Source organism: Onychostruthus taczanowskii, unplaced genomic scaffold (genome assembly GCF_017590055.1).
Source record: "Onychostruthus taczanowskii isolate IOZ18803 unplaced genomic scaffold, ASM1759005v1 scaffold2, whole genome shotgun sequence".
In the NCBI taxonomy this organism is placed as follows: Eukaryota; Metazoa; Chordata; class Aves; order Passeriformes; family Passeridae; genus Onychostruthus; species Onychostruthus taczanowskii.
The window spans coordinates 4,316,483-4,344,279 of record NW_024499239.1 but is presented as its reverse complement, the minus strand read 5'-3'; the positions used below and the strand labels follow the sequence as shown (position 1 = coordinate 4,344,279).

Below are 27,797 nucleotides of genomic sequence, written 5' to 3'. Positions count from 1 at the left end.
TAGGCATCAAATACATTTAAAACTGTAAGAACTAAGTATAGGGGGAAAAATTGACCAAAATGATCTGCTGTGAGACCTACATGATGACAGCCTTTGGCCCTCACAGAGTCCTGGCTCACAACTTTTTTAAGGGGTCTTATGAGGAAGGAGGTAGTTTCATCAGTTTAAACCGAACTTGTGACTTTTGGAGACCTGAGACATTATTTCTTAAGCAAGCACTGATTTACTATGAGGGATGTTGGTTCAATGGTCCAGCCCAAGACACGTGCAAGTCCATGCAGCAGCAGGCTTTAAGTCCTGCCTCCCAACCTCCCCACATTTTGTCAGGGATAGCTCATCCCTGGGCAAACGCCTGCCAGTAGCTCTGATACACATGAAGGCACCTCACCTTCCACAGTGAACCACAACAGCGACCAGGTCGTACATGCGATCCAAGTTGACGGCGTCACCGGAGGTGTTGAAGAGACGCAGCTCCAGAGGAAACACGACCCGGTAAGACAGCTTCGTGTACCTGTGCAGCTGCTCCATGTACTTGAACCTCTTGAGGTGTAAGGCAAGAATCATTGGCAGTTTTTTCACTCTCATCCTGAGAAACCATTAAGAACGCATATGATGAACACCTGACCAGTTCAAAGCCATTCTCTCTTCCCTTAATAAGCAAATGGCTGCATTGTAAAAGCACCTTGTAAGTAACAGTAGTCAACTAGAAGTAGCTTCTAGACTACAACACATGCCTTCAAATCTGTCTGCATCTTCTCTTGTCTACACAGAGAATGTGTTTGGGATGAGAGGTTTCTAGGTATTTAAACAAAATAGTTATCAAGGAGCAAGTTTGCCAGAACCCAGGAGGAGCATGGTGAAGCAGCCTGCTCTTTGCTTACCTCTTCTGTGCCTCTTGTTTACTGCAGCAAGTTTCACAGTAGTATTTCTGTTCACTACATAATGTCTCTGTGTTACTGAAGTCTCTGTAAAGAAATACAATCATCAGTTCTTTAAGGGTATGAATACATTTGCTCCACTTGAGCTGATGAACCGGAACCAAAAAGACACACAGGATGAAAGCTTCACCCATTCCACTTTTCTAAAGCACCTGAAGTGACTGTACTGGAGTTTGCAAATGGAAATAGGGTATCTGGCTGATATAACAAATTATATTAGGAGCTGAGGTCCTCTATATGATACAAATGAAAGGTCAGGTGTCTCAAAATGGGACCTCTGTCTGGTCTCTCACATAAAGGGGCTGCACAGACTTGGGTATAATCACTCAATCCATTCTATTTCTTTTTAAATGATTTGCAGAATAAAGCAACTTTAAGTGCACTTCTGCCATCCCCAAATATCTCACGTTTTATAGTGTTCTTCCATAAGAAAGGTTTGAATCCTCTTGCAAAGAAGAAATAAATTGAACTTAGTTTCCTGCATCCTCTAACCTTTTGGACAGTCATCTAGAAGTTTTTAGATTATACTTTTCCATTTTCTAAAAAAGGAAAGAAGCAGCTGGTATAGAAAATTTTGTAAATCCCGATCCAGTAAATACACTTGGAGACATTTCTGGATTGAGCTTTTAAAGTGACAAAGACAGTGGAAGGTTGGTTTGATAGCATCTCTCAGTTCACAGAAAAGATTTGCTGGAAGTCACAGTGCTGATATGCTTTGGAGCAAAATTTTAGATACCTAACACAACTGTAAAAAAAACCCAAAAACCAGTAATTATTTTTGTCATCTTTTGTGTTACATTGCAGCTGAGCAGGTGTTTTGAGAACTGTGAATGAGATATAAGCACCTATCTTCCATTTCAAACACATGAGTTTTCCTGTGACTTTGGGCCTTAAATAGCTATATCAGAATTATTGAGTGCCCCTACCTTGTACCTGACAGGCTTCTGAACTCCAGGCAAGCTCAGACCCATTCAGACCCAAATAAATTCACTTCTACCACTGCAATTCACACTCATGGAGGCTGAATCCACAGTGTCTGCAACTTCAGTCTGCTCCCACAGTAGGCAGCACCAGAATAGTCTTACAAGGCAAAGGGACGATTCTGACATCATCACTAGAGGGGTAGGTGGGAGAGATAAAGACTACATAGTTTGATAGGGCATAGATATTAGAAGTTAATTACATAACTTCATGGAAGTTTAAGGCTGATGGAGCATGACGAAGAAGCACTTCATATGACTGTATAATATTTTTAATGACTGTGAATACTCTTACTGAATTATTTTCTTTATAAGGTCTTAACACTGAGGAGAAAGTGCTGGAATTTAGGAAAAAGTACATATTTTGAAAGATAAGTTATAGCTAAACTTTGATCATAAGTATTAATTTTTATCTAAAAGAAAATAAAACATTGTAACTAGGAAGGATTTGCTGCAGTGGTAAACACTGATCTCAACATGTGATTTCACATTTGAATTTAAACATTAATTTAATTCAGCCAATTCCTCTGAAAAGCATGGTAGCCTTTCAGGGAATCATAAGTGAAGAGCTGAAACTTTAGAAAATATTAAAGATTAGTTATATGTGCAGAGAATGTAAGACTCAGCAGAATGTGCCTGTGAAAGTTTTAGGTTGGCTGTTAGAGAAAGAGTCTGATATTTATTTTCAAACCTGCAGTCTCAATTTTAAAAAAAGCAAACAAATTTGGGGAATTTATTAGTTTTCTTCTCATCTCAAAGTGAAGCAAGGAAAAATGTTTTTCTAACACAAAGAAACATGTGCAGATGGTAGAAATTTGATAGATATTGGTTTGTTATATTCCAAGTCTCCCATAAAAGTTAATTAAACTCAAAGAGTTTCTGAATTCCTTTTAAAATATACTAGTTATTCTGATGTTATTAATATCTATTATTAGTATTATTTATTAGTAGTAGTAGTATTTATTTATTTATTAGTAACATTGTGGTATCTATTCTTGGTAGTATTAGAAAAAATGTCTCACTGAAAAAATGGTTAGGATTGAAATAATTTCAACTTCAGTAACTCTTTCAGCAATTGAGCATTTTCAGCATGGCACTTCTAGTAGATGTTGAACAGTTAAAAACAACAGATCACTGACTGGAGTTCCCAAAGTCTGTATGTGCAAGTGCCACAGCCTTGCAGAACTCTTCTGTAGACCTGCAAAGCTAGTTTCAAGATATGTCTAACTCTCTCCTTTAGTAGCCCAATCTACATTCTGCTTATATGTGATTTTAGCAATAAAAAAATTTTTAAATATACCTGCCCAAGATATGCTAACTTATCATTGACATTGTGCTTCTACAGCCTCTCTGCTACAGTGTGAAAGATGCTTTCTATTGTTTATATGCATAAATAGTATTAATTTTGTAATTGATTTTAAGAGATGAGAGAATTATTAGTGTAATAGAAATTATTACACAAGTCAGGATCAAACTGACTGATAAACATTGTAACTCCAAGTGGAAATAAAAACAATGGATATATACTATATTTGTTATAAGACTTTCATTGCTTCAGGCCCGGCTGTCTATCCTGGGGGTTTAGACTATGCCAGAGGCTTGTATTCTTTCTGCTTTTAGGACATTTTGAGCACACAAGTACTTTTTACATTTTTAAAAACTACAGAAATAAAAGAACAGTCATCTGTAGTGGTAAAGAGATTCATTATACTTAAATGTTATCTTGCACAGCTCTTCTGTATTTTACCTTTTAAATGCAGCAGACATTAAAGCCATTAGGACACAGCAAAGCATTTGTTTAAAAAAAAGGAAACAGCAAAGATTCCAAAAAGAGTAATAACTTGGATGTTCCTATTTAAAGAAACCACAAAAGCACTTACATTTTGTGTAAAAATGCATAATAACAGCAGCAATGAGAGGGAATCCACAATCTAACAGAATATATGTTTTCTAAACAGAGGTAGAAATGTTGCTAACATAAAACACAATATAATAGAAGAGAGGTGATAACTCTCCTCCTGTTCAATCTGTACCACCCCAAGAAAAGAAAAATCAGGATTTTGCTTTCCTTTATTTCCAAAAGGAGCAATAGGTAAACTTCAAAATGCATGTCATGCTGTTGGAGTAAAGGCACTAAACTGGAATGCAAAAAGACTCAGGGCATTCATTCTTCTCAGGATTGTATTGATCTCTCTTGGAATATGATGTCCTGTTCTAGACAGAGGCACGTCAAGAAAGACAGAGTTCAAGAGAGAGGTCCAATAGGAGAGAAGGCTGAAGAGTAATGAACGTGTGTAGAGATTCAGAGAAGATAGCCTAAGAAGGAGACGTTGAATGACCTTAGGCTGTTTAAATTTTTTAAAAAGTGATTACATTCTTCTTGTATGTAAAAGGCTACTGTGAAGGGGAATGGGGGCAACCCCTGGCTTATGAGTAGAGTTCACAGGGCAAGTAGAAATAGGCTTGAACTGAAACACCAAAGATTTATATTACACAGCAGGAAAAACTTATTAGTACTAAAGAACAGGAAGGACTGGGAGATAAGACAATCAAGACAATACTGCTAAAAAGATCTTCTGGAACAGGTTGGATAAGCATCCTCTCTGACATGAAGGTAGGGGATAACCTCTTTGGAGTCACTTTCAACTCCACCATTCACTTGTTGGTTGCAGTTGTGCAGATGCAGTTCTTGCATATCTTAAGCTACAGCCACTGCCTGTTGAGTAGAAGAAATGCTATTGGTATTTTTACTGAAGTACTTACTCTGCCTTTACATAACATGGCCATTCCCAACAAAACATTTCCAAGAAGATCAAGAATGTAAATAAAAACTGGAGCAAGCTGAAGGACAGATGGTAACATCTATACACAGCAGTTTTTAACATGTTCACCAGTCTCAGCTGTAAGAAAATGTCAGAGCTCAGTCTCCAGTACCGCAGAACCAAATAACTCAGATTAGAAAGGGCCTCCAAAGGCACTGCAGCACCCTTGCAGCGTGGTGGGATTTCAAACTGCCTTTGAACAACATAGGGAAAGGTAAGTAATACAGGCAAGGTCAGGGTGGTGGCTACAGTGAAGAACTCAAAAGTGTGCAAACAAAAGCCTGTAATACCAATAATGACTCAACTGCTGGTCACTATGAAGAGGCAAAGAGACTACAGGAGAAAAAAAGAACACACTGCCCTCCAAAGCCCCTCTTCGGTTTGCTCACCTATTCCAGGGAGGCTAATTAATGCACTGCGGACTACTTGAGGACGGCTACAGTATCCTAAGGGAGACTGAACAGAAACTAAGTAGGAAAGAACTTTAAATTACAACAGAAGCTACTTAGTACAGTTGTTGTATTCACAGAGAAGTCACTGCTTGCTGATTCAGGAAATAGTACCGCACTTTCTTTCTGTTTCTGTAACTCTCACCTTGGGATCACACACCAGGAAACCCCTTCTAGGCGTTCCAGAATAACTGAATAATGCAATTTCAACCTTGATAGCAATTTTGAAGGAGTTTGACCAACTGATAATCACTACCTTAGAAAAGCAATACATTGTCTTAAATATAGGCAGTGGTTTATTGTATCAATGTCAAAACATTTTAAATCTCTCAGAATAATCACTCATGTAAGACTGAAATTTTTTTTTTTTGATGTCTAGATATTTTAAGTTAGGAATATACTAGGAGCAGAATAGAAATTTAGAGCAAAAGGCTTCACATAATTTTAGGGTGAGGCACAGAATAAGCTATTTCTGATAATAAAATAAGACTTTTGCAATATTTTGCCCTCTATGGACTCTAGCACTCATTCTGCAAAACACACACTTAACTTTTAATATGCGTATAAATCCTAATCAACAAAGCACTTGTGTAGAAGCTTAAAGGCAAGCACATTTAAATCTCTTTGAAGCCAATTATAATTCTGCAGCAATTCTTCCAGACAACAAAGCAATCTATTCTTTTCCCTGAAAGTTGATTTATTTTCCTCTTTCAAATACACACATTGAAAGAGAAAGTGAATAAAGCAAAGTACATTAATTTATATTTTATCATTAGAGGAAATATCCAGTTTAAAGTCTTTTTCTTCTGCTTAGGCTAAGTTCAAATCTAAATGTTATTGTTCTTTTCTATACCTACTAGACCTGAAAAATCTACCAGTTAGAGCTATCTGCTGAAAAGATGCATTCATTTACCTTAGACAGTGTGTAATCGATGTGTTCTGCTCCACATCAACAGAAAGGTCAAGAAAATCTTCATCTTTGCTACTAACCTGTTGCAAAACACATACATGTAAAACAGAGATGCCATACCTTTAAATGCTGTTTATATCTTTAGCAAATGCTAAAGATGTTTATTTCTGTAAAAATTGCTCTTACATAAAAATAATTAATTTCAATGCTTTATTTTTTTAGTTCAGTGTGATATTTATTAGTAATTCTACCAATCCAGCTTTCATATAATTTAACTTCTGTCTACTCCACTTATCCAATCCCACCAACCATGGGCCATCAATGACAGCCTGTTCAGTAAAGGTGAACCATCCTCCCCTATATTATCTGGGATTGGTGCATTATTCATGTTTCCTTGCTATGTAACACAGTCTACTTTCTTTTATTGTCAGACATTTGTTTACCCTTTGTATAACATATTGCAATATAAATTCACAATTTATTCTTACATAATTATTTCCACTATTAAGGATGCAATGAAAATAATTTCCAAATATGTTTCTGTCACAAAAGTCATACTTTACCATTTTATCCTTTCTTTCTAGTGAGTATTGAAAAGTGTCGGTTTATACTTCTGGTTGACACAGGTACATTTCCCCATTGGATATTGTTCTTGATCAATATTTTGATCAAAATATTTAAAATATTAAAGGTAAAAATGGCTCAGTGATAATATTTTGCAAAATCATTTTGGTGTTGCCAATCTTTTTTTAGACAGAACAAGAAAAGAAAAGAAAATTTATAATGAAGAGTTTTTATCTAAAAAATTTAAGTCCAAATATTTTCAGAATGACAGATCCTTATTTTTGCATTGAAAATTATTTTCCACTAAGAGTGTTTAATCTCAAAGGTGAAGTAATATCAACAAAAAAAAAAATCCAAATGTAATTCTTGTAATACTCCAACTGAGTCAAAAGACTGCAGAATTACTTACTGCACATGAATTCAGTCATATTCAGAACAATATTTTTATAAAATGCTGCATGAACACCCCATGTTTTTGCATCCTATTGCATTTCCTTAGAATAACTAAATCAGATGGGAGAATAGCAAAGTCCAAATCAAGAACTTCTGTGAGGAAATGAATCCACTGTTCTGGCAGAAGTCCCTCATGCTCAGATTTTTGCAGTGCTGTGGATGTGATAGTTATGTATCACCTTGAGCTCATATTTGTGCTATGTCAGGGATACTATAAGCTTGGTGAATGCAGCCCATATCAGACCTGAATGCAGGGAAACACCTTTGGGTGGATTGATTTTGATATCATCAAAGCTGTACAGAGGAATAATGCACACCCAACTGAAATGAACAGCAGTTCTTCAAACAAAAATCCTCCCTGAGACATGACTTGACCCACAGAGGACAGGAAACCACAAAACCAGCAGCAATTGACTGCAGTATAAATATACATCTAAAATTTGAAAGATAAAGCAACAAAGCTTCAGAGAACATTGTGTCTCTACAGCTGGAACTAGAGTTCTGTCAGACACACTGAGTATCATGAGAACTTAAACACTTGAAAAAGTCCTTGGCGGGCATTGTGCTTCATCTGAATGCCTCAAAGAAGCCAGGAATTCTGTTATTGATTTCTGCACATCAAATATTTCCTGGGAGGGAAGATGAGTTACTTAGAGCTAAAATAATACAGATTAAAACTAAAGGTAGCTGGAAAACCATTCAAACTGCACTCTTTATAAATGAGAATAAGAATTGCTGAAATCTGAATGATTCTTCAGGTACTACTTATGAATATTTTAGCAAAGGAAAACTTTTAATCTGTTTTACTATTTTCCTAAGATTTCAAGTTACACTAATCCAAGGAAAACACACTGGAAAAATATCCTGAGTAGTATACAGTATTTCTGTACTCAGAGGAAGCTACAGACAAGCTACATTTTCCATAAAGCTTCATCACTTTGAATTACAAGTATGGAATTGTGCAGTTATGTTGTTACCCAAGTACACATTGTCGTTTCACCAGTTTCTCCAAGTGAACATTAGATATTGATTTAGAATTAGGCCACAACTATTTAGAGAAGCTTGTCAGTTAAAAAATTCTAATCTTTCACTTATTTTAACTTGCTATTATCCAAGGTTTTATAACTGAAATAGGTTAAATAATTAATTTTCAGTATCTCTCTCATGTGTTCACTTATACAAGCTTGTTCCAAACTTGCTCCAACATCTTCAGTTGACTATCATTATATCTCTTCTCACCATCTTCCTCTGACCATGTTCCTGGAAAAGCCATACACATTTTCTTGGAATACAGAGCTATTCTTTATGATTAGAAATATCAGACCATGTTCTTTCACTCATCTGGTAGGATATGGGTAGAGTTCATCCCACCAAACTTCAGTTGTCTAAACCTCAGCTTGCTGTCTGAAGACACCTTCTCTGGGTACCTTCTCCCATCTTAATGCAGCTAATCTAAAGTTGTGTTTTCTTTGAGGAAGCCCATAGTAGCAGCACTGATCTTAGTAAAAGTACATCGTTCTCAGGCCAGAGCAGTTTGTTGGCCCAGTTCTCAGCATTGCTGCACCATCAACTGCAGCAGCTTAGTAACACCATGGAGGCAGGACAAGCTGTAGGGAACAAAACACCGGATACTGCTAAAAACTTTGTTTCATGAAACAGCCTAGAGACAGATGGAGTTTTCTGTAAAAGCTCTTTCACAATCTCCATCATCTGCAGGAGTTGAGACAACTGGCTCCTCCTTGATGCCTATCAGCTTTGCTTTACCAAGTAAAGGTTAGGTGATGTTAATTCCAACCTTTGTGGAAGGTCAGTGTCTGTGCTCTCCCCAAATATTTTTTTTCCCTGTCTGTGTTACTCTTTCATGCAACCTCACAGGAACAATTTAAAAAAATTATTTCTTTTCTCTTTCAATAGGAGCATGTGTTTGAAAAATACAGTAATCAATAGGAGACTTGCAATCAGGTTTCCCGACAAAAAATAATTTTTACTTATAGAACAGACATAAGAGATTTCAAACTGACACCATCCTCTAGAAAATATTAGGGAGAAAAAAGAAAACAGTTTGTTAAAAATGAACCCTCTGTATAACTGTCAGACTCTTAAAATGGAATTAACATAAATCATCTTAACGTTTCACTTATTTTATGAATACGATGTGAATAACTTCTCTCAAAATTACAGTGATAAGGAAAGGTACTGATTCACTAGCAAGGATTTTAACTGTAGACATATGTATTAGGACAGCAGAACTTGGCAGGGATTTGCCAAGTAATGCTTAGAAAAATAAATTTTTAGAAAAGAATATACTCACTTCAAGAAGTAAATTCTACAGGAATATCCACAATTCTCAGATGTCTGAAAAGATTCATATATTTATATATACAAAATGTATCTATCTATAAATGGGCAAAAACAACAAAAAAATCTATCCCAATGCTTACGGTTTCACAGTTCAAACATCTAGTTTCGTTAGTCAGTGTTCCCTGAAAAATCTCATGCACCCAGGTCAGTTCCTGTTTATTGTTCTCTTCAGCTTCATTCATGTTGCCATTTTTCAGTTTCCCATTTTGCTTTTCCTGTTTCTTCTCCTCCTGCAAAATGTCTGCAATGGTGTTGAGCAGGTAATTTAAAAACTCATGTGCATCCTGCTGCATGTAGTTGTCAAAGAGATCTGTGAAGAAGAGAGTCAAGATTTGTACAGCTGAATATCCTTTCCTCAAAGAAAGAAAATTATTTTTTTTCCCGAAGTACTTGTACTGGCCCTTGCTCAGCAAAGTATTTGGAATCATTCCAAATAACAGGTTTGCAGCCAGTCACCCTGGCTTCAGTGAAGTTACTTTGGGGGAAAGCTTCATCTCACCTAACTTTAGCTGTCTAGAAACTCCCATTACAGTCAATGAAGTAAGCAAGAGAGTGACTCATCCAAATTATTTCCTTACACTAGACACTTACTGCCTAACTTCAGTCAGCACTGATTTCCATCCCCATATTCCAAGTCCCTCAGACACTTAGGAACACCACAGAGTTTTGACAGTAAGCCACATGGCTGGGAAAATTGAGGCCACTGCATGCTGACACACACTTGTGCTCTGCGTCTGGGATGGAGTTACCTTTCCTCACAGTAGCCCACAGGGTGCTGTGCTTTGTAGGTGTGCCTAAAATGGTGGTGATGATGTACCAGTGTTTCAGCTGATGCTGAGCAGCACTTACCCAGCATTAAGGCTGTCCCTCATCCTGCCTAAAGGCTGATAGACTGGGTGTGAAAGAGGCTGGGAAGGGAACACAGGTGAGGCAGCTGACCCAAACTGGCCAAAGTCATATTTTATGCCATGTGAAGTCATGTTTGTCACTAAAATCTAAGCGAAAGATGGGTGGGTTTTCATTATTAATAAATATCTCTTGCAAACAAACTTCTCCCCCTGCCCTGCTGGGATGAGGAGTGAGAGACAGGCTTGGTGGGCACCTGGCAGCCAGTCAAGGTTAACTCACTTCAAGTAGTAATAATAACACCACCTAACAAAGATAATTTTTCACAAGCAAGTCTGATGGGAAAGGACTTGTCCTGTTCAATACGAATTGGTTGCAGTAAGAGGGGAAAATATCCCAGTGGTGATTTAGTACAGACTTCTCCAGTAAAGGCTTAACTCGCCCACCATGTCAAAGAAAAAAGAATGTGTGTTCCCAGAAATGTGTATTTTTATCCCCCTGCTCCTGAGAAAGTTCACATGGATTTCTTCAGAAAATATTGTACAGAACAGTTGGCTTTGTAGTGTCTAGCCTGGACATATAAGCAGGGTAATACACACTGACTCTGGCACTAATTTAAAAAAGCTGAAAACATAAGATCCAGTATTTACAAGTGATCCCCAACAGTGTGGGGGCATTTATCACTAGATGACTCAGAGTAACTTTTTCATGATTTCAAATGTCTGCTCTGAAATGAACAGTCTGCCCATTTATATGCTGTCACCAGGAAGCAATTTCTTCCAGGTGTTTGACTCATACTTTGTCTCTTCATTCAAAGCCCCTCTGTTTCTCAGCATACCATCCACAAGGATATGAATCAGGCAAAACGGAGCTGTGACAGGCTTCCCTATCTCAAGATGTTCCTCATATCCCTTAGACAGAACTACTACAAGATTAGGCATATGCTATTGCCAACTTAATGGTCCAAAGGGGTTTGATGCTCCACCAAGTAAGGCTGTGTCCACCACATCCAAGAGCCAGAGCAACAGCTGATGTGTAGTGGATCGACCGCCCCACGCGCACCCAGCTCCTGATCCCCCAGGGTGTTCTGGAACTGGTGCTGCCTGCAGCCTTCCTAGGTCACATAGTTCCCATACTGCCAGCTGCCCCCCATGTTTCTCTCTGCTATACTGCAAAAAAAAAACAATTTAAAGATTACAGCAGTGTCACTCTATTCCCAGCCCTAGCTCACCCTACAGGAAGGTCTGCCCCACCATGCTGTGAAAGCATCACTAATTCTCACACACCTCTGGGAGTCTATGAAATATGGTAAGGTTATTTCAAGCATAATATCATATACACAGATACTAAAATAATAATTCACCCCACAAAGTACTGAAAACAATTTACAAATTTAACCTGTGTTTCTGATTAATGAATCAATGTGATTAATATGATCACATTGCTCAATACATATTTGTACTTTGATCAATGCATGAATACCTTAGAGAACTTCAGATTTACACTTACCATTCTCTTTCCGTAACCTTGATATGAACTTCTTTGGTGGAATAACTCCAACTTTTTTCTTCTGAGTAGCAATACTGTGGAAAAGATCTGCCAGGCAAGTCAAGAGGTTTTCCTTCTTTTTCTGTTGGGCCTTGTATGATAATACATTTTCCCGAAATGGCCGGCAAAAATACAATGCCTGCAGCACGGAGTTACAGTAGCAGGTGTTCCCAAACTGCCATGCAGAATTAAAAACAAGCTTAATCCCTGTGCATCACAACAGAACTAGCTGTTCATTCAAATTCTGACTCCTGTCACTGTCACAAACCAGCCATTTTGCCATGTAGTTGCAGTAGAAATATATTTCCACACCCACCATGACACTTCATGGAAAAGACTATGGTGTTCTAAATTAACTAGGATATAAAGTAAAGGTTTCCACTTGTAAGAAAAATATTTTTTGTAGTGGATTTCATTAAATTTATTTCCATATCTGGGCTCTATCTTACTGCTCAGTAGCAGAATGACTAATGTTTTCAATGGAAAAATTATTATATCATTTCTGTGGGAACAAACAAGTGATTAAACACTCTCCTCACTCATTTCTCCTTGGTCAAATAAAAAAGCTCCTCCTAAGAGTCTCCAATGCAGAATGCTGTACCTAAACTTGTGCATACTTTCATCACTTCCTCCATCCCATTTCACACCCAAAATAGTCTTTTAATTTTATTTAAGTGTATGTTCTAATCCCTGGAAATATTCATAGAACTGTTCTCTCTGGGGGTGTATGAAGCCATCTTCAAACATCTGATAGTTTTGCAACCCACTTTGCCTAAAATTGCAACATGAGCAGCACTTAAAAAAAAGACAATCTTGCATTAGAATAAGATTGATAAGAGCAGGGAAGAGAGAAAAACAAAACAAAACAAAACCAAGGAACTGAGCAAATTTCAAGTAACATCAAAATTGACCACTTACATTGACCAATCCAAAGTAGTGCTCATTGATTGGAAACTGCTCTGGGCCAATGTCTTTTTCCAGAGCAGAGGCATTGGTGCCCTATACACAGGAAAAAAAAAAAAAAGGAAAAAAAAAGGAAAAAATGTCAGAACCCAAACCAAACAACAACAACAAAACATTAAAAAGGAAGAAATCATATGGAATATTAAGATTCTAAAGTAAAATTATGGACAGTATCAAGACAGAAAATAATTAATTCCTTTTAGCTCCGATTAGCCAAGCTAACTCTGTCTTACTGATAGGCAGGCACAACAGTGTCATAAGCCACTAAAAATATTTGCAAATCTGGATAGCTGAACCGGCCTGCCATGGATCCTCTGGTAATAGATGACTAGAAGTGAACAGGTCACAACAGTGGTTCTTCCCACACCCACCTCCCCTTTATTTTTACTGTGTACATGGTCATCTGGATCCCATTACTCTCTTGTCTCATAAAGACAGTGGCTGATCTTCAGTACAACCCTAAAAATCAGTTCCTAGATGGAAGGCAGGTTTTCTAAGCATTACTGAAACTCCTATGAATCCCTCTGAATGAAACATCAGCCTGTAACAATACTTGGGCTTCAGACTGGCACCCAGTTCTAGTAACATCACAGATGCTAAAAGCAAGTGTAATATACCTGCCATTTTGTCCTATCTAACATTAAAGAGCACATAAATCCAAGCACTGTTAGATCTCTTAGTCAGTGCCCTAGTGTGGTAAGTTATGTTCAGCTGTATCTTCAGCACCAAAGTTGTTTATGTAACTGCTGGTCTGTAAGTACAACCACTAATTTGGTATGTTACCTGTCATTTTGCTATATGAAAATGCCCATTTTTGAACAAGATTAAATTATTAAGCAAGTAAGGTAGGTTGCTGCCAAAGCAAATGTCATCACTCCTATACACATTATAAGCTTGGCTCCATCCTCTGACATGCTCACTTCAGATACTTATAGAAGTTGATGAGTTCCTCTCTCAGCTGTCTCTTCTCAATGCTGAACAGGCCCAGCTCCCTCAGCCTTTCATAATTCCCAATATTGAATCGTGGGGGACACTGCTAGTGTCAGGCCTTCAACCAGAACCTGTGTCACTAATAGTGACTCTGGGATCAGCCAGTTCTCAACCCACCTCACTGTCCACTCATCCACTCCACACTTCTTGAATTTGCCTATGAGGACATTGTGAGAGGCAGTGTCGAAAGCCTTGGTGAAGTCAAGGTAGACATTTGCTTAGACTTCTTCAGCTAAAATTTTCAAAGTAACTGGTAATCAGATTTAGAATTCTCATGTCCCTTCCCCATCTTCTCCCCAGGGCCTGGTTTCTGTTTCCTCACTGCCCCTACCATCACCACTGCTTGCCAAATTAGATTATTATTTCATCCCAATTCATTAAAAGAAGATTTAGTCAAAAGAATTAGCAGTGTGAAACTCAGCATAGGTGCTCTTGAGAACTTGCCAGCCTTGAAAGCAAAACATCTCCTTTAAGCTGGCAGGTTCCAGAAAAGCTCCAAAGATTTCATATTTCACATCCCCTTCTCAGATCTTTTTCCATTCTCTCTCTTTCTCTCATATACACAGAGTTCATTGCTCAGACCATGTTACTTCCCAGGAAACCTTTGAGACTGAAGTACCTTACAAGCACAAGCCTTCATGAGAAACTTCATAAGGGATATATGTTCTCACCAGACTCTGCTAAGCCTTGATGAGAAACTTGGAAAGAAAGATTGATTAATACAAAGCAATTATTGGCTACCATTCAACAGAGATGACAGTGTGATAATTATGTAAGTCTCATACGAAGATTAGTTTTATTGCTTGGAAAGTCAGCCTTGCCAAAGATGCACATATTCAGCAAAGCATTCCAAGACGGAAAAAACTGATAAATATTTGCCTATCTGATATTAGCAGTGAAGCAAACAGCCACTGTTACCCTCAAAACCTTGTCTGATACAAGAGAAACATGACTACAGAAGATTAATACAGCTTCTGAGGAAAAACATCTTCATATTAATACTCATTGTACAATGTTCAGATCAAAGCAAAGGTTTTCTTTGAATTCGCTTTGAACACTACAATTGAGTTCCCTGAAAGAAAAATTAAATGGGTGTTTTTCCAGTTTTGTAGGAAGTATTCTCCACACTGAAATAAATTCTCCCTCTACAGTTCATGGAAAATATTATCTCTAAAAAGTAACCTCCTACACTTTCATAAAACTACAGGTTAGTGTATATGATGCAAGTGCTCTGCTAACTAGTTGCTCCTACATTACTCATTTGCCTTTCCTCCAGGGCCAGGATTTCTTACTTCAGAGGATGCCAGATGGTTGGACAAACCCTTTCTTATAAATATTGTGAGAAAGAGCAAGAATCACGATTTACCAAACAAAATTATCACTGAAAACCAAACAAATTCATGATATATGCTAACCTATCTTCATATAAAAACTCTCCATTGCATGGAAATTTCCAAAGTACCTGCTGTTGAAAAAAACCACATGCTTAGTAACATCTCATCATGGAGCTTTTTTACCTCTCCAGGTAAATCCAGGCCTTGGCTGTTGTAAATATAAAATAAAGTACAGTGTGACAGTGACAACAAAACAGTGAGGCTAAATTCAATCTTTGAGTAAATTCTCAGACTTCATTAGGAGTAGAGCCCTCTTGTATCAAAGGGAATTTCAGTCTGATTTTTATTTATTCTGAGGTCTCCAAAAAGATACTCTTAAATCCATGGAAAAAGAAGTCTAGGAAAAGAGGCACAGAGACCTGATGCTTCAAAGAAGGATATATTCCTCATATGGAGAAAGAACCTAGACAGGCCACTTAGTAAAACTCAAACCACGACACATTGCATTATAAATTACTTGTTTTGCATATGAAGTCTCCTCAATAAACAGTTGACATGAGGACAGAAGAAGGAAATTTTTCCAAGAAATTATACCAGAAATTGTACACCCAACCCAGGTTTAAACTGGAAAAAAATATATTATTAGAGATGTGTTAAAGGTGGTTCAGAATTCAGTTTAAATCAACCATATAAAATGGAAAACATAGTTAGTCTACTGATGTTAATCTATAGCAAACATCAGCCATGACTATTTTCCCAGCATGTTTGTGTTTGTTCTCACTCCCAGCAAGTAATTTTGATTACTTCTACAGTGAAAACCTGCTCAGACATTTTAACGCAACCACTCTCTATTGTTTTATAAAAGCTTCAGCTAGGAGAAATATCCTTCCACAGCTGAATCTACTGTAGTTCCATCAAAATAAGAAGGAACAGCAGTGTAGCTAGAAATGAGCCTGAAATGAGGAGAGGCTGCATAAGGCAATGAAGTGGGATTTGGGAGTATTAAATAAAGTCATATCAGAGTACAGAGACAGTAAAGGAAGCTGGCTCCTTCTTAAAAGAATACACTAGTGAAGGAAATGCAGTGGACTGACTGTGGTATGCAGACCTTATGAGAGTGAGAACCAGGTCAATGTGGAAACTCCTACTTCGCATTCTGTGGTGTTGGAACCTTGATTTCTCAGTTTTACCACTTAATTCAACAATTAGCATTCAGCCCTCGTAAAAAGACATACAGCTGGAGACATAGCCAAGCACAGGTCAACTCAGGCCAAGATTTTTGCCACAGCATGGCTCCAAAAACATTCAGCCCATATGACCTATATTTTTTCCTCTTGTTATTTTGTCCTGAACCGTCCAAAGAACAAGACTGCTGATTTTCTTTTCCATTGAAATTTCTGAAAATGTTGCTAAGAGTTTCATTTGTGCTTTGGATCACATGAAACAGATTAGGTAAAAAAACCCCTGCTGTTCCTTTACACTTTAGCATATATTAAAAAAAACCTTCAGGATAAAAAAGAAGTCATCAGATTAGTTCATTAAATCACATGTAGAAAAATAATCTAAATACAATTATTCTATGGAGGATGAGGAATGGATAGGAGCTAATATGAAAGAGTGTCAACAGAAGACAGCAAAGCAGAATAAACTTTGTGCTGTGACAGATATAAAAATGGCACTAACTTTCTAGAAATATACATGTGTTTAATTTAAAGTAAAAGAATGCAGTAAAGAAATTGGGACTCTTCATAAGCCACCTATTCAGTTGGTATCACTAAATGAACAGAAACACTGTATGAAAAATAAAAAAATAATTAAATTTTTTCTTGGTACTGAAAAATATGTCTGTACAAAGACCAAAAAAAATAAATAAGAAGAAATGTCTTGTTCACAAGAAAATCTAAAAAATCTAACAGAAAAACACATTAAAATTGTATAATTAAAACAGAAACTTAAATACACAAAGAGCAAGAGATAATGAAGGAAGATGGCTGGTCCATGATAAAGGGTTTCAGATCATATACATTTATAGAATAGATTTCTTTTTCTTAGTATTCAGGGAAAGTGAGAGCAACATGATAATTTCCTGAAGGAGGAAACTGAAGACTTAAGACAAACTAACGGTGATGTTTGGGCTGGTAGAAGAAAAATTAGAGTAAAAATAGAAATGGCTTCAGGGCTAGGCAGCCTGAGTTTAAGGATTTTGGAAGGCACAGCACATGGAAGGGAAGGAAAAAGGAAAATAAAGAAAGATGGGGAAGGCCTCCTGGCCAACAAATGGCAGTGATGGATAACTCAAAAGAGAGGAGGCAACTGTAAAATCCTGAAATTAGCTCCCAGAAGCAAGACAAAGAATCAAGAGTGAAAGGAGAACTAGCAATAGCACAGCATGCAGCATAGATGCAGCTGTTTTCAAAGACACATCACCTGTCCCCAGTGCTGGACTTTGGCTATCCTCAGGAACAATGTCAGCTTTCAGAGAGATATGGTGAGTAACTGAAATAGCTGAAGCAGCCTTCTTAAAAACTCATTGATATTAAATGCCAAATGTGGAGCCTTTCTGTAATTTTTTAAAGTGTAAATCCTACAAGATGGTTGAGTTTAACCAAATTAGTTCTCTCTTCATTCTGTGAGGAAATGCTTTTTGTTCCTCCAGCAAAGCTATTTTGGGTCTTTTTTGCCACAAGAAGAAAGAGGAAAGAGATGATTCTATGAAAACACAGAGGGGATCATAGTAAACAGCAAAAGAACCTTGCCTGACTGAAAAAACACTGTGTATTCAAATTGTTTTAGGAAAGATGATTTATCAAAATATATCTAAATAAATTATTTTTGTGTGTTTTTCCCAAAGAGTCTCCTGATCATCAAAGCAAATTATAAGAGCTTGAAAGGAGAGGCCTAACCTTTTTTCTTGCTGGGTACACTAAGTTGTCTCTATTTACAGATCTAAGTATCACATATACCACAAATAACTTCAGCCCTATACTGTGCAGTTTCCAGGAAATGGATAAAAATTGCAAGACCTGAAATCCTGAACCACTTAAAACCTTGGGCAAAGTTTTTAAGGTACTCAGTCTTACATAGCTGAGAAACTTGGTTTTCTCAAAGCACAAAGCAACCAAGTACTGCAAGTGAGATTCTATTGAAGTGTTGCAAGTCCAGTGTCTATATCCATAAGTAATTTTAAAAAAATATTGACCTTTAAACTTTCCAAGATTAGACAGCATTTACCGAGCTGCAACTCAATATTCTCTTGTGAGTCTTTCTGTATCCCCAGCTTAATTGTTCTTGGATTAGTGGCACCCAGGCTTTTACTGGAGGAAGCAGCAAAACCATTGGTTTTGACCAGTTTCCTCCTTCAAAATGCATAGCCTCAAGATGGTGTCATTAGTCAAAACAAAACTAAGATTTGCTTACAAACTATTAACTTCTTCAGTAACATTTTTGTCTAGACCACCTAGACTGCATATGTGCTGCCTCAGAGCATTTTAAAAGCAAGGCACCTTCTAAACTTCATCACATCTGCACCAGCTGGGATACTCTGACAGCCTGGAGACAAAGTAGGAATACATTCATTAAATCTCCATACAAGGTGAGTAATAAGGGCTGCAGCTATGTTGCAGGACAGGTTTAGAATTAAAAACTTTTTTTACAGTATGTTTCTTTTAGAGAAATCCCCTAAGGACCTGAGACAAGTGCAAGATTCTGCACATGAAGAGAAGAACCGCCATGTACAAAATGGGAAACAGCTGACTAAGGTAGTAATGTTTTAGAAAAGAAAGAAAGAAAGGGGAAGTCTCTGTGTAGTATAAGATGAATAAGCCACAGGTATGCAGTGTTATTTTAAAAAATCCCCAAAACCACAACAACGAATGTTGACAACATAATCAATTCTTGCAGGTGGTATTCTACTAAGATCTTAAACTAACATTCCTATTTAACTTGTCAGTAGTAAGACATCTTACATCCAGGTTTGGGTGCCTGGTTTCAAGGAAGATAAAGGTTACTGGAAAGAATCCAAAAGAAGTCAGTCAAAATGGAAGCCCCAACTCTAGAGAAAAGTGACCTATAAAAAAGGGTTGGATGGGGTTGTGTTGCATAAGACAGAAAAGGCTGCATAATGCAGGAAAGGGCACAATATTTTCAAGTCTATGGTTTGTTACAGAAAGGAACTAGTCTGTTCTTGGCCTCAGCAATGGACAGGATGAGAAATACCAAGCTCAAATTAGTGTAATGTAGATTCCAGTAAGACATTAGGAAATGTGATGTAGTTCCTATCATTGGAAGTCTGTAACTTTGGCTGTCCGACATCAGAAATAACACAGGTTTACCATATTCAGTGGACAGTTGGAGACTTTCTTGTCATAGGATGCATTAGATACAGTTGTTACGAGGCTATAAATTGTGAAATCAAAAAAATCAAATTAAATAACTGAAACATGCAATATCCAGTAATGGCTGGTTTGAAACCCTCAACCCCACAGCCTTTTCACAATGGCTGAGCATACCCAAATCATGCTTAGGGTGGACTCCTGACAGTGGGGATTTTCTTCCCCAGAAGCACTGATATCCTGGGGTGTTAAGCACATAATGTATGTAATAAATATATGTGAGTGTACCTACAAAACAGTCAGCCAAGGACAGTTTAGGAGGCTAAAGGAAGGCCAGCAGAAGGGATCTGGCTGACTGCTTCTCTGACTGGCCAGGACTTAGACTCCACAGACTCTTCAAATGTGGCTCTTCAAATCCACCAGAACCTCACTTCCTGTGTGGCATTTGCCCACCACACACAGTTAATCAGGGTCCACAGTCTGCTTTGAATGTCATCCCCTCCACAATTCAGATTCACTCAGCCTTGCTGAGCTATAACTATAAGGCTCCTTTACTGAGTTGTTTAGCATAACCACTGGTTTACTCTTAACTCAGCAATATGAAGCCAAAGACTTTGTGCATCTAAAAGAAACACACTGTACACTACAGGTTGTGTTCATTAATTGTCCTTTTGTGCTTATTTTCTGAACAGCTAGTAAGTACATAATAACCACTTTAGCCATCAAAAGGTATTCATGAAAGGCAAGCCACAACCATTACTCGAGGTGATACTTTGGGAATTATATATTAGGATGTTTCTCATTTTGCATATACTCCTCTATCCAATAAAAAAATATCTTTTGTGGACTTCCATTCATCTTTTGATGGAATGCACACTTTCTGTCTGTTAGTCCAGTACCCATTTGTTAGGCATACTCTCAAGTTTCTCATTACTTCAGAAAGTTATTACAATGATTACATTTAATATTCTCCATACTTTTCATATTTTTTTCTATATTTTCTATGTCATATTGAAATTGTGCATTCTTGAGACAATGCTTCTAAAACTGCATTGCTTGAGCTGTCTAATCTTATCAGATACAAAAATTTATTTTCCTTTATCTATCTAAATATGCCTTCAGATAACTATTTTTATTGTCTGGCATGTATTATTTTACCTTTATCTGTATTTATGGGAAGATATATGAGACATAAAGAAATATACACTGCAGGTTGTCCAAATAAATAAATCCAATTGAAAATCATAGTGATCAATTCTGTAACCAAATAATATTCTTATTATTCCTATATGAAACAGGATTTTAATATTTTCACAGCATTAAAATTGTAGGGTGTTTTTTTTTTGTATAAAGCCTTTTCCAAATCTGTTTGTAGTTTGAGTCTTCATTCTGCCAATGCCCTATATTCAAACAAATGCTGCAATTAGTCTCTAAAATCATGCTATCAAATAAACAAAAAAAATTCCAACATTTATTCTTATTTGTTTCTTGAATGTAGAGTCTCCTAGGCTTGTTTTTTCTCGACAACCAGTTTCTAGGATTGTTAGAAACTGTTTGCTTGTTTGTTTATTTTAAAATGAAAGCTGCAATTCACAGGTGTTCACATAACTCCTGATGAATTGTGTGAATGTTTTCATGCAGAAAACCAGCTATTTTTCTCAAACTCATAGCTATGAGACTATGAGAAGAAAAAGTAACATGAAACTCCAAAATTAATCCAAGGAACTGCAACTTCTATTCCAAAATATCCTTTATTCCAAAGGATATCTATACAACAACTACTGGGAGTAACTATGAGGTATCTCAGATAATACCTTGTATCATAGAAATCTGAATGCGTTTAGATTATACTGTTCATTAATTGTCAGAACACTATGAAGTTCTAATTGGAATATTTGAAATACTATTACAAAATTATGAAAGGGAGGGAATTAATACTTGTTCTCAACAGAATTGTAAAAGAAAGAAATATGATTCACAGAGCTTGTTAGCCAGATCAGTATAAATGTATGTCAATATATTCTGAAATGGTTAGATGTCCTTCACTGCACATAACAGTAATATCCCTAGGACACAGCTGCAGCATGAGCTTAACTCAGAACTCCAGGCTTTACCTAAAGCTCATCAACAGAGAAACACACTGCAGAGGATTTCAGTAAGCATGAAATGCCAGCATGCCTGTCTACCTTTGAACCAGGATTTGGTACTTGACTCCTTGGGTTATTCCACAGAAATAACAAGCAAAGAGAATTACAGCATCGAAAAGGGATGTTTGCGTCGAAAAGGGATGTATGCCACATCCCTATTTGGTGCCTGCAGTCCGCCAGTGCTAGGAGGGAATACAAGGTATTCCCTCAAATAGAGTTTTTTCAATGTATCCTATGCTTCTTCACATCTGTTGTACCTGTCCTACATAAAAGATGAGAACTTGTATACATTCTATACATTGTATACATCCCTCAGCGGTGAAAATGGTGTGCAGAGTGACTGAGCTTTCACAGGGGCTGACACAGGGGCAGGTAAGGTGAACATCCTGCAGACTACACCTCCCTTCTCAGGGAGCATGGCCATCATGGCCACATAAGAATCCAACTGATTCCTTCAGGCACACTTGCCTTCATCCCCTCCCCCCATTCAGAACAAGTTTTAGCTCTTAATTCTCATTAAGCAAATCAGTGAATAATAACTAGAACCATTGCTATTATTATAATGTAGGGGACAAAACTGCTAAAAGACAATAGAGGAATTTTGTTTAATTCTAGAAAGTTGTGCATTTAAATATTTACTACAAGTAAATGTGCCAAGTGGAAACTTCCCCTGCCAAATATTTGTTTCTTACTGGCTAGCTCCTACTGTGTCTGTCTCAGCATGTGAGAGCTTATCCAGTGAATATATAGTACTAAGTATCTTTTGCAAGTGAGTTAAATACTGTCCCTGTCTTTCTTGCTTTACTACACTTGCTTTGATCCTTCCTGAAAAGAGTAACAATCTCTAACCATCTTTAGGAGATCAAAATTACAACCCAAGATATCAAATACCAGGCAGTCAACTTAATAGCAAACATACATCCAAAAATGCTGGCTAGCCAGGTTTTACAATTAATTTAGTTAAAATTCAGTAATATTTTTCCATTCAGGACATGAGAGCAAACATTGGACAAACACACACAAAAAAATATTGTCAAGAAAGGACTACCATTGAAAACACAATCTAAGTGGCATTCAGGGAAGGACAAGTACTTCAGGACCAATTGCTGCTTCTGTCTCTCTTTCTCTACTCCCCCCACCTCCTCTAAAAATCAACCAGACATCATTGGTTGGATTTTGGTGGGTTTTTTTTTCAAAAATGAAAAACCCTCTTTGAACACTCTAAAGTAGAATGGGAAAAAATAAAGACCACAAGCCCCCTTTTTTAATTACTGAGTTTAACTACGTTAAAAAAATTAGAAACCTACTATTTTATAGCATTATATAGAAAAACATATTATATTGCCTAAGAACTACACAGCTATTTCTTAGTCCCCAACTTGTCAGTAGCTCAGTTTTCAAGCACTATGTTATAGTGCAGGAACAATGTCTGGGAATCAGCATCTCAGCATCTTTCTAGATATATTTCTACAGATGTCCTAAATCAAACTAGCACTGCAAATACTTAAGTTTTTAAAAGGCAAAGGTTAACTGTTATACCTCTAGCCCTCTGAAAGGTTGTCATAGCTCCTACAGTTCAAGTCCATCACCTCATCACAGTGGACACATTTTTGGAGGAGCCATAATGCAATGTTGCCAACACTTGCAAGAGTTTGATTTCTCTTACAGCCCCAGATTCCTGTAGCTCTCTAACACTCCATTGTTTTTGCCTAAAAGAACTTCCAGTCCCTGAGGGTGATCCAGAAAAAACTAAATGTGACCAACACAACATGGCATCTCTAAAAGCTAAGACCTCAAGGAATATGTAGCCTGAAAACATCAGTAACATTAAAGTGACTGCACCTTCTGCCACAGTACCATCAGCTACAATTGCCTTGAAGTATGAATCCTTGTATGCCTTTTCTGCTTGGGGCTCTCCTTCTTCCCTGTGGTCTCTCCATCTCTCAGATGCTACTTTTGCAGGATACACTGGCAATGACAGCTGAGCAGCACACCACTGCAACAACCTCATCAGTTCTGCTGTGAATCTGTTCAGTCTTTGGGAGAAGCGTGCTGCGTGCAAGTGCATCTGTCTGAAGCACATGAAAAAATCAGAGTTCCTAGTAGTTTATGCCAAGGTCTTACATCCACCTATGAGTCTCCAGCTCCCCTTCATGCAGTGCTCTTTTACACAGTTTGCAAGGCATCACATCCACCATTAATCAGCAGTAAAAACTGGAGCCTGACTCAGAGAGAAGGTAAGTGCACCTAGGTTTTCTCCTCAGTCCTGTACCATTTCCTGAACCTATCTTTGCAGAATTTGTGGCTCACTGGACTGGAAATCATTAAGAACAATAAGAAGTTCAGAGAACTAGTTACTGTTGGTGAAAAAAGGTGAGCACCCAGGTTATTATTATCAAATCTGGATTTTGTATTAATTCTTTTAAGCCCAGAATGGACACACCCTCTCTGCATTTCAGAGCAGGCATTTCAAAGGGAGGGCTGAGGTTCAAATCAAACCTAAGCATGGGATTTCACAGGCATCTCATTTGCAACAAAAGAGCAATCCCACTTAAGTGGAAGTGCCGACACATGGAAGGGGAGCAGGTTTGCAATCTGCATTCCCTCACTGAGACCCCACAGGAGCCAGGCCTCTGGGGCTGTGCCCACTGCCTTACCCTAGAGACAGGCTCCATTCTCCAGGGCAGATGAATGTTATGTGTGGCATCAGCAGCACAAGGCATGCTGGGGCACCACATGGAGGGAAGCTGGCAACTGTGTGTAGCTGCTCTTGAAGAACCTGGAAATAAGGGTGAAAAATACAGACTAAAAAACCAAAATGAACAAAAATAGGATTCGCTTATGTTTGCACTGGGATGCTTAGCATGCAACCATTTATTTGGCAAGTTTGCTACAGTCTCACTGTATTAAAAAGTCTTTGACAGAGTTTGAGCTTTTCCTCCTCCTGCCAAGAAGTTTCAAAACCTAAACCAAATTAGATGCTCCAAGTTTGTTAGAATTAAAATTAAACCCAAACACAATGCAGAAAGCATTGTTTCAACTGTTCCATGGGGAGAAAAGTAGCAAAGAGAACATAAAAACACAAACGTTTCCTTATTCCTTCCTAATTGCCTAATTGGTTTTGAGAAAGCTAAGTGATTCAAGAGTACTTTACAAACACCAGTTCTCTTCGAGCAGCATGCAATGCAAGTTAAACCCTGTTAGCTCTAAAGCCAAGACTTCCTAGAACAGGCACCTAGCGTCGGGATCCAAAAGAGTGTTATTAGGCATCTAAACATCCTTCTTTTCTGTGTAATCTGAGGAGCTCCTGGCCCTGGGAGATCACAGGGTGCGTGCCTGAGGGGGTTAAACAGGGTCACTGATTTAATGTGGATTCAGAACCCAAGTTTGGTCCTTTCGCAGTATTAGGGCAGGAGGAAGGGCAGGCGGAGGAAGGGCGGGCCACGGCTCCGTCTGCAACGCGCCTCGGCCGGGGTCAGACCCGCTCCGGGGGGCCTCGCACCGGTTCTGCATCTCAGTCCCTCCCCGGCCCACGCCCGGGCTGCTCCAGGAAAACTCCTCGGGACATCGTCACTCTCCGTCGGCCAACTCCATCCCAGGCACTTCCCGGTGCAGCCTGCCCGGCTCCCCCGCCGCTGGGGCAAGGGGAGAGTCGCGCGGTTGGGCTGAGCCCGGGGGCAGCCCCCAGCCGGCCCCCGCAGGGGCTGCCGCGCCGCCCGCCCCCCGCCAGCACTCACCATATTACAGATGGAGGCGATGTTTCTGACAGTCATTAGTCTAAAGGTTGCAGCGATCCCACACCGCCATCTTTATAAGGTGAAAACAGCCCCGCTCATGGTGGGAAGAGCGCAGGAAGGGATAGGGGGCGGCGGCGGCTCCTGCTCCGGGGCTGGGATAAAAGCAAGAGGAGGGGACTGCACCGGCACCCTTTGCGCCCGCAGAACAGCGAGAAGGACGGACCTTCCCGGCCTCCCTCCTCCGGGCGAGTGACCGGGAGCTTCAGCAGCGCGGGGAGAGCGGCCGCATCTCCGCTCCTTCCGCCTGTGCCTGTCGCACGGTCCGCAGGGCCCCGGGCTCCCGCTGGAGCGCTCAGCCGCGCCTCTGCGCCAGCCGGCACCGCGCTAATCTCTCCCTTCCTCCTCCTCCTCCTCTCCCTCCTCTCCCGGCGGCTGCCGTTGCCGCTCGCCGCTCCATCGCAGCGCCGCGCCCGCTGATCCGCTCTGACAGCGCCGGGGAAGGGAAGGGAAGGGAAGGGAAGGGAAGGGAAGGGAAGGGAAGGTCAGAGGCAGTGCCCGGCACGGGGCACCCCGCGGGCCCGGCGGGGCGGCCGCCGCCGCAGCCAATGCGCTGCGGGACCGGGGGGTGCTGCGCCCGCCGCCCCTCCGGAGCGGCCAGGAGCCCTGGGCTTTAATCGCGGGCCTGGAATGGCCACGAGGCTGAGAAACCCGGCCTCGGTGCGTACACAACCATGCCGGCAGGCAGCGGGGTGAAGGACAGGGAGGCAGAGTGCGGCCAGGAGGACGTGGATGTGTGGCAGGAACGGCGGCACTGTGCTTCAGGACATGCTCGCCCCACCTAATTAGGAGGTACACTGGAGCCCAGGCACTTGCAAAATCCAGAACAGTAGGCTGGAATGTAATTTACTGCCCTCAGTTGTTGCATTGCCATTCATGCAGATAATATTTATCTTCACAAGTGCTGTTTTGGGACTGTGTCCACACCATGTGTGCAAGTGCTCACTCACAAATTCACAACGTGTAGCATTTATACAACACGGCTAATGTAATAATCTCAGTTTCTCTTCAAACACAAGCACGTTGAGGCTTTCTCCAAGGCAGAACAGTGTAAGTATATTAAATTTACACACGTGATAATAGGCACAGGGTTGTTAAATAGCTAACTGGAGGTCACAGCAAGAGTCTGGGAGAAGCACAGAGTTCAGCTAGGGCATTCTTCATCTTAGAATTCTCCTTTCCATAGCAGATGTTTCTTTTTTTCAGCAAGAGCTTAAGGCCTGTCTATTGTTCCTCTGCTATACTGAGGAAATCATTCAAATGAAGAGACAGCTACTAACATTTCTACAGAGACCTCTGCTCCTAACAGCACCTGAAGTGTGACATGCTCATGCTTGGCTATGCCTTTCATTTCATGATGCTAGAATAAAATAATTGCAGCCTATAGAGCCTGGACCCACAGGCTTTATTTACAGGAAACATTCTGAAGTCAGTATCTTTTTTTTTTTAATTATCATTTCAAACTAAGATCTATGATTGCTTGTAAAAATCTGGCACCAGCAGTAACATCTAAAGATAAATTCCTGCCCTGAGAATACTGTTAGGTAAGTGGCCTTAATCCAGCTCACTGTGGGCAAGTACCCACTTTATAAAAATGGTATCAAAATTGGCATTAGTTGGTATCCTGCTGACAGTTTCAGCAAAGAAACTCAAAATAGAGTTGTCACAGAGACAGAATTTTCTTTCCTCCTTAAGCTGGATTAGTTATATTAAATCATTGCAGACATTCAACATAGAGGATGGAGAAAGGTTTTTGGACATAATAGAGTGAAGTCCTCAGGGCCACTAAACTACTTCATAAATCCACAAATCACTATGCAAAAGAGTCATCAAATAACATCACTGAGAAAAAAAAAATCTTTGGTATAATTCTGTTAAGTTCATGGTCTTACATTATGTGTGAATTTGATCCCAAGTGTTTAATTTGCTTAAACTCAGAGGACTGGATTACACATAATATGACAGGTTTTCTCAACATAACCAGGGAAAATGGGAGTTAAGCCAACAAGTCAGGACTGCAGCAATCAAGGTCTGATTCGTTTTCAGTGCATTTCTAAGTAGCCTGCAGAGACTGGACAGTACTGCACCATCCCTGGTTTTCGAACTGATGCCTGTTATTATACAAGCCTGATCATGTATTCTTCGGAATAAGCCTGCTTATTCCAATTTACTGTGGAGAATCATAATTGCTATCAGTGAAAAGTTATGGATCAAACAAATGGGTTTGAAAGGTGATTAAAAATTTAAATGACACAAAATGCAGTATCCAATAAAGCCATTTGCCTTACATATATTGTAATGTCAATAACCTTATTTCCATAACACAAACCCCAGAGAAATCACAGAAAGTGTGAAAACAAAAAAGAA

At 39.1% G+C, this 27,797-nt stretch overlaps 1 protein-coding gene across 1 annotated transcript in view; it reads right to left on the bottom strand.

Annotated features, from left to right (window-relative positions):
• USP46 (ubiquitin specific peptidase 46) overlaps positions 1–26,039 on the bottom strand; it is a 33,731-nt gene extending 7,692 nt beyond the window's left edge. Inside the window, exons 1-7 of the mRNA XM_041402725.1 lie at positions 25,374–26,039; positions 12,790–12,870; positions 11,833–12,046; positions 9,558–9,787; positions 6,103–6,179; positions 882–965; positions 389–586 (exon numbers count right to left, since the gene is read on the bottom strand). Coding sequence (XP_041258659.1) covers positions 389–586; positions 882–965; positions 6,103–6,179; positions 9,558–9,787; positions 11,833–12,046; positions 12,790–12,870; positions 25,374–25,409 — 920 coding nt within the window. The 5' untranslated portion in view covers positions 25,410–26,039. The remainder of the gene's footprint in view (positions 1–388; positions 587–881; positions 966–6,102; positions 6,180–9,557; positions 9,788–11,832; positions 12,047–12,789; positions 12,871–25,373) is intronic.
• Positions 26,040–27,797: the final 1,758 nt, after the last annotated feature.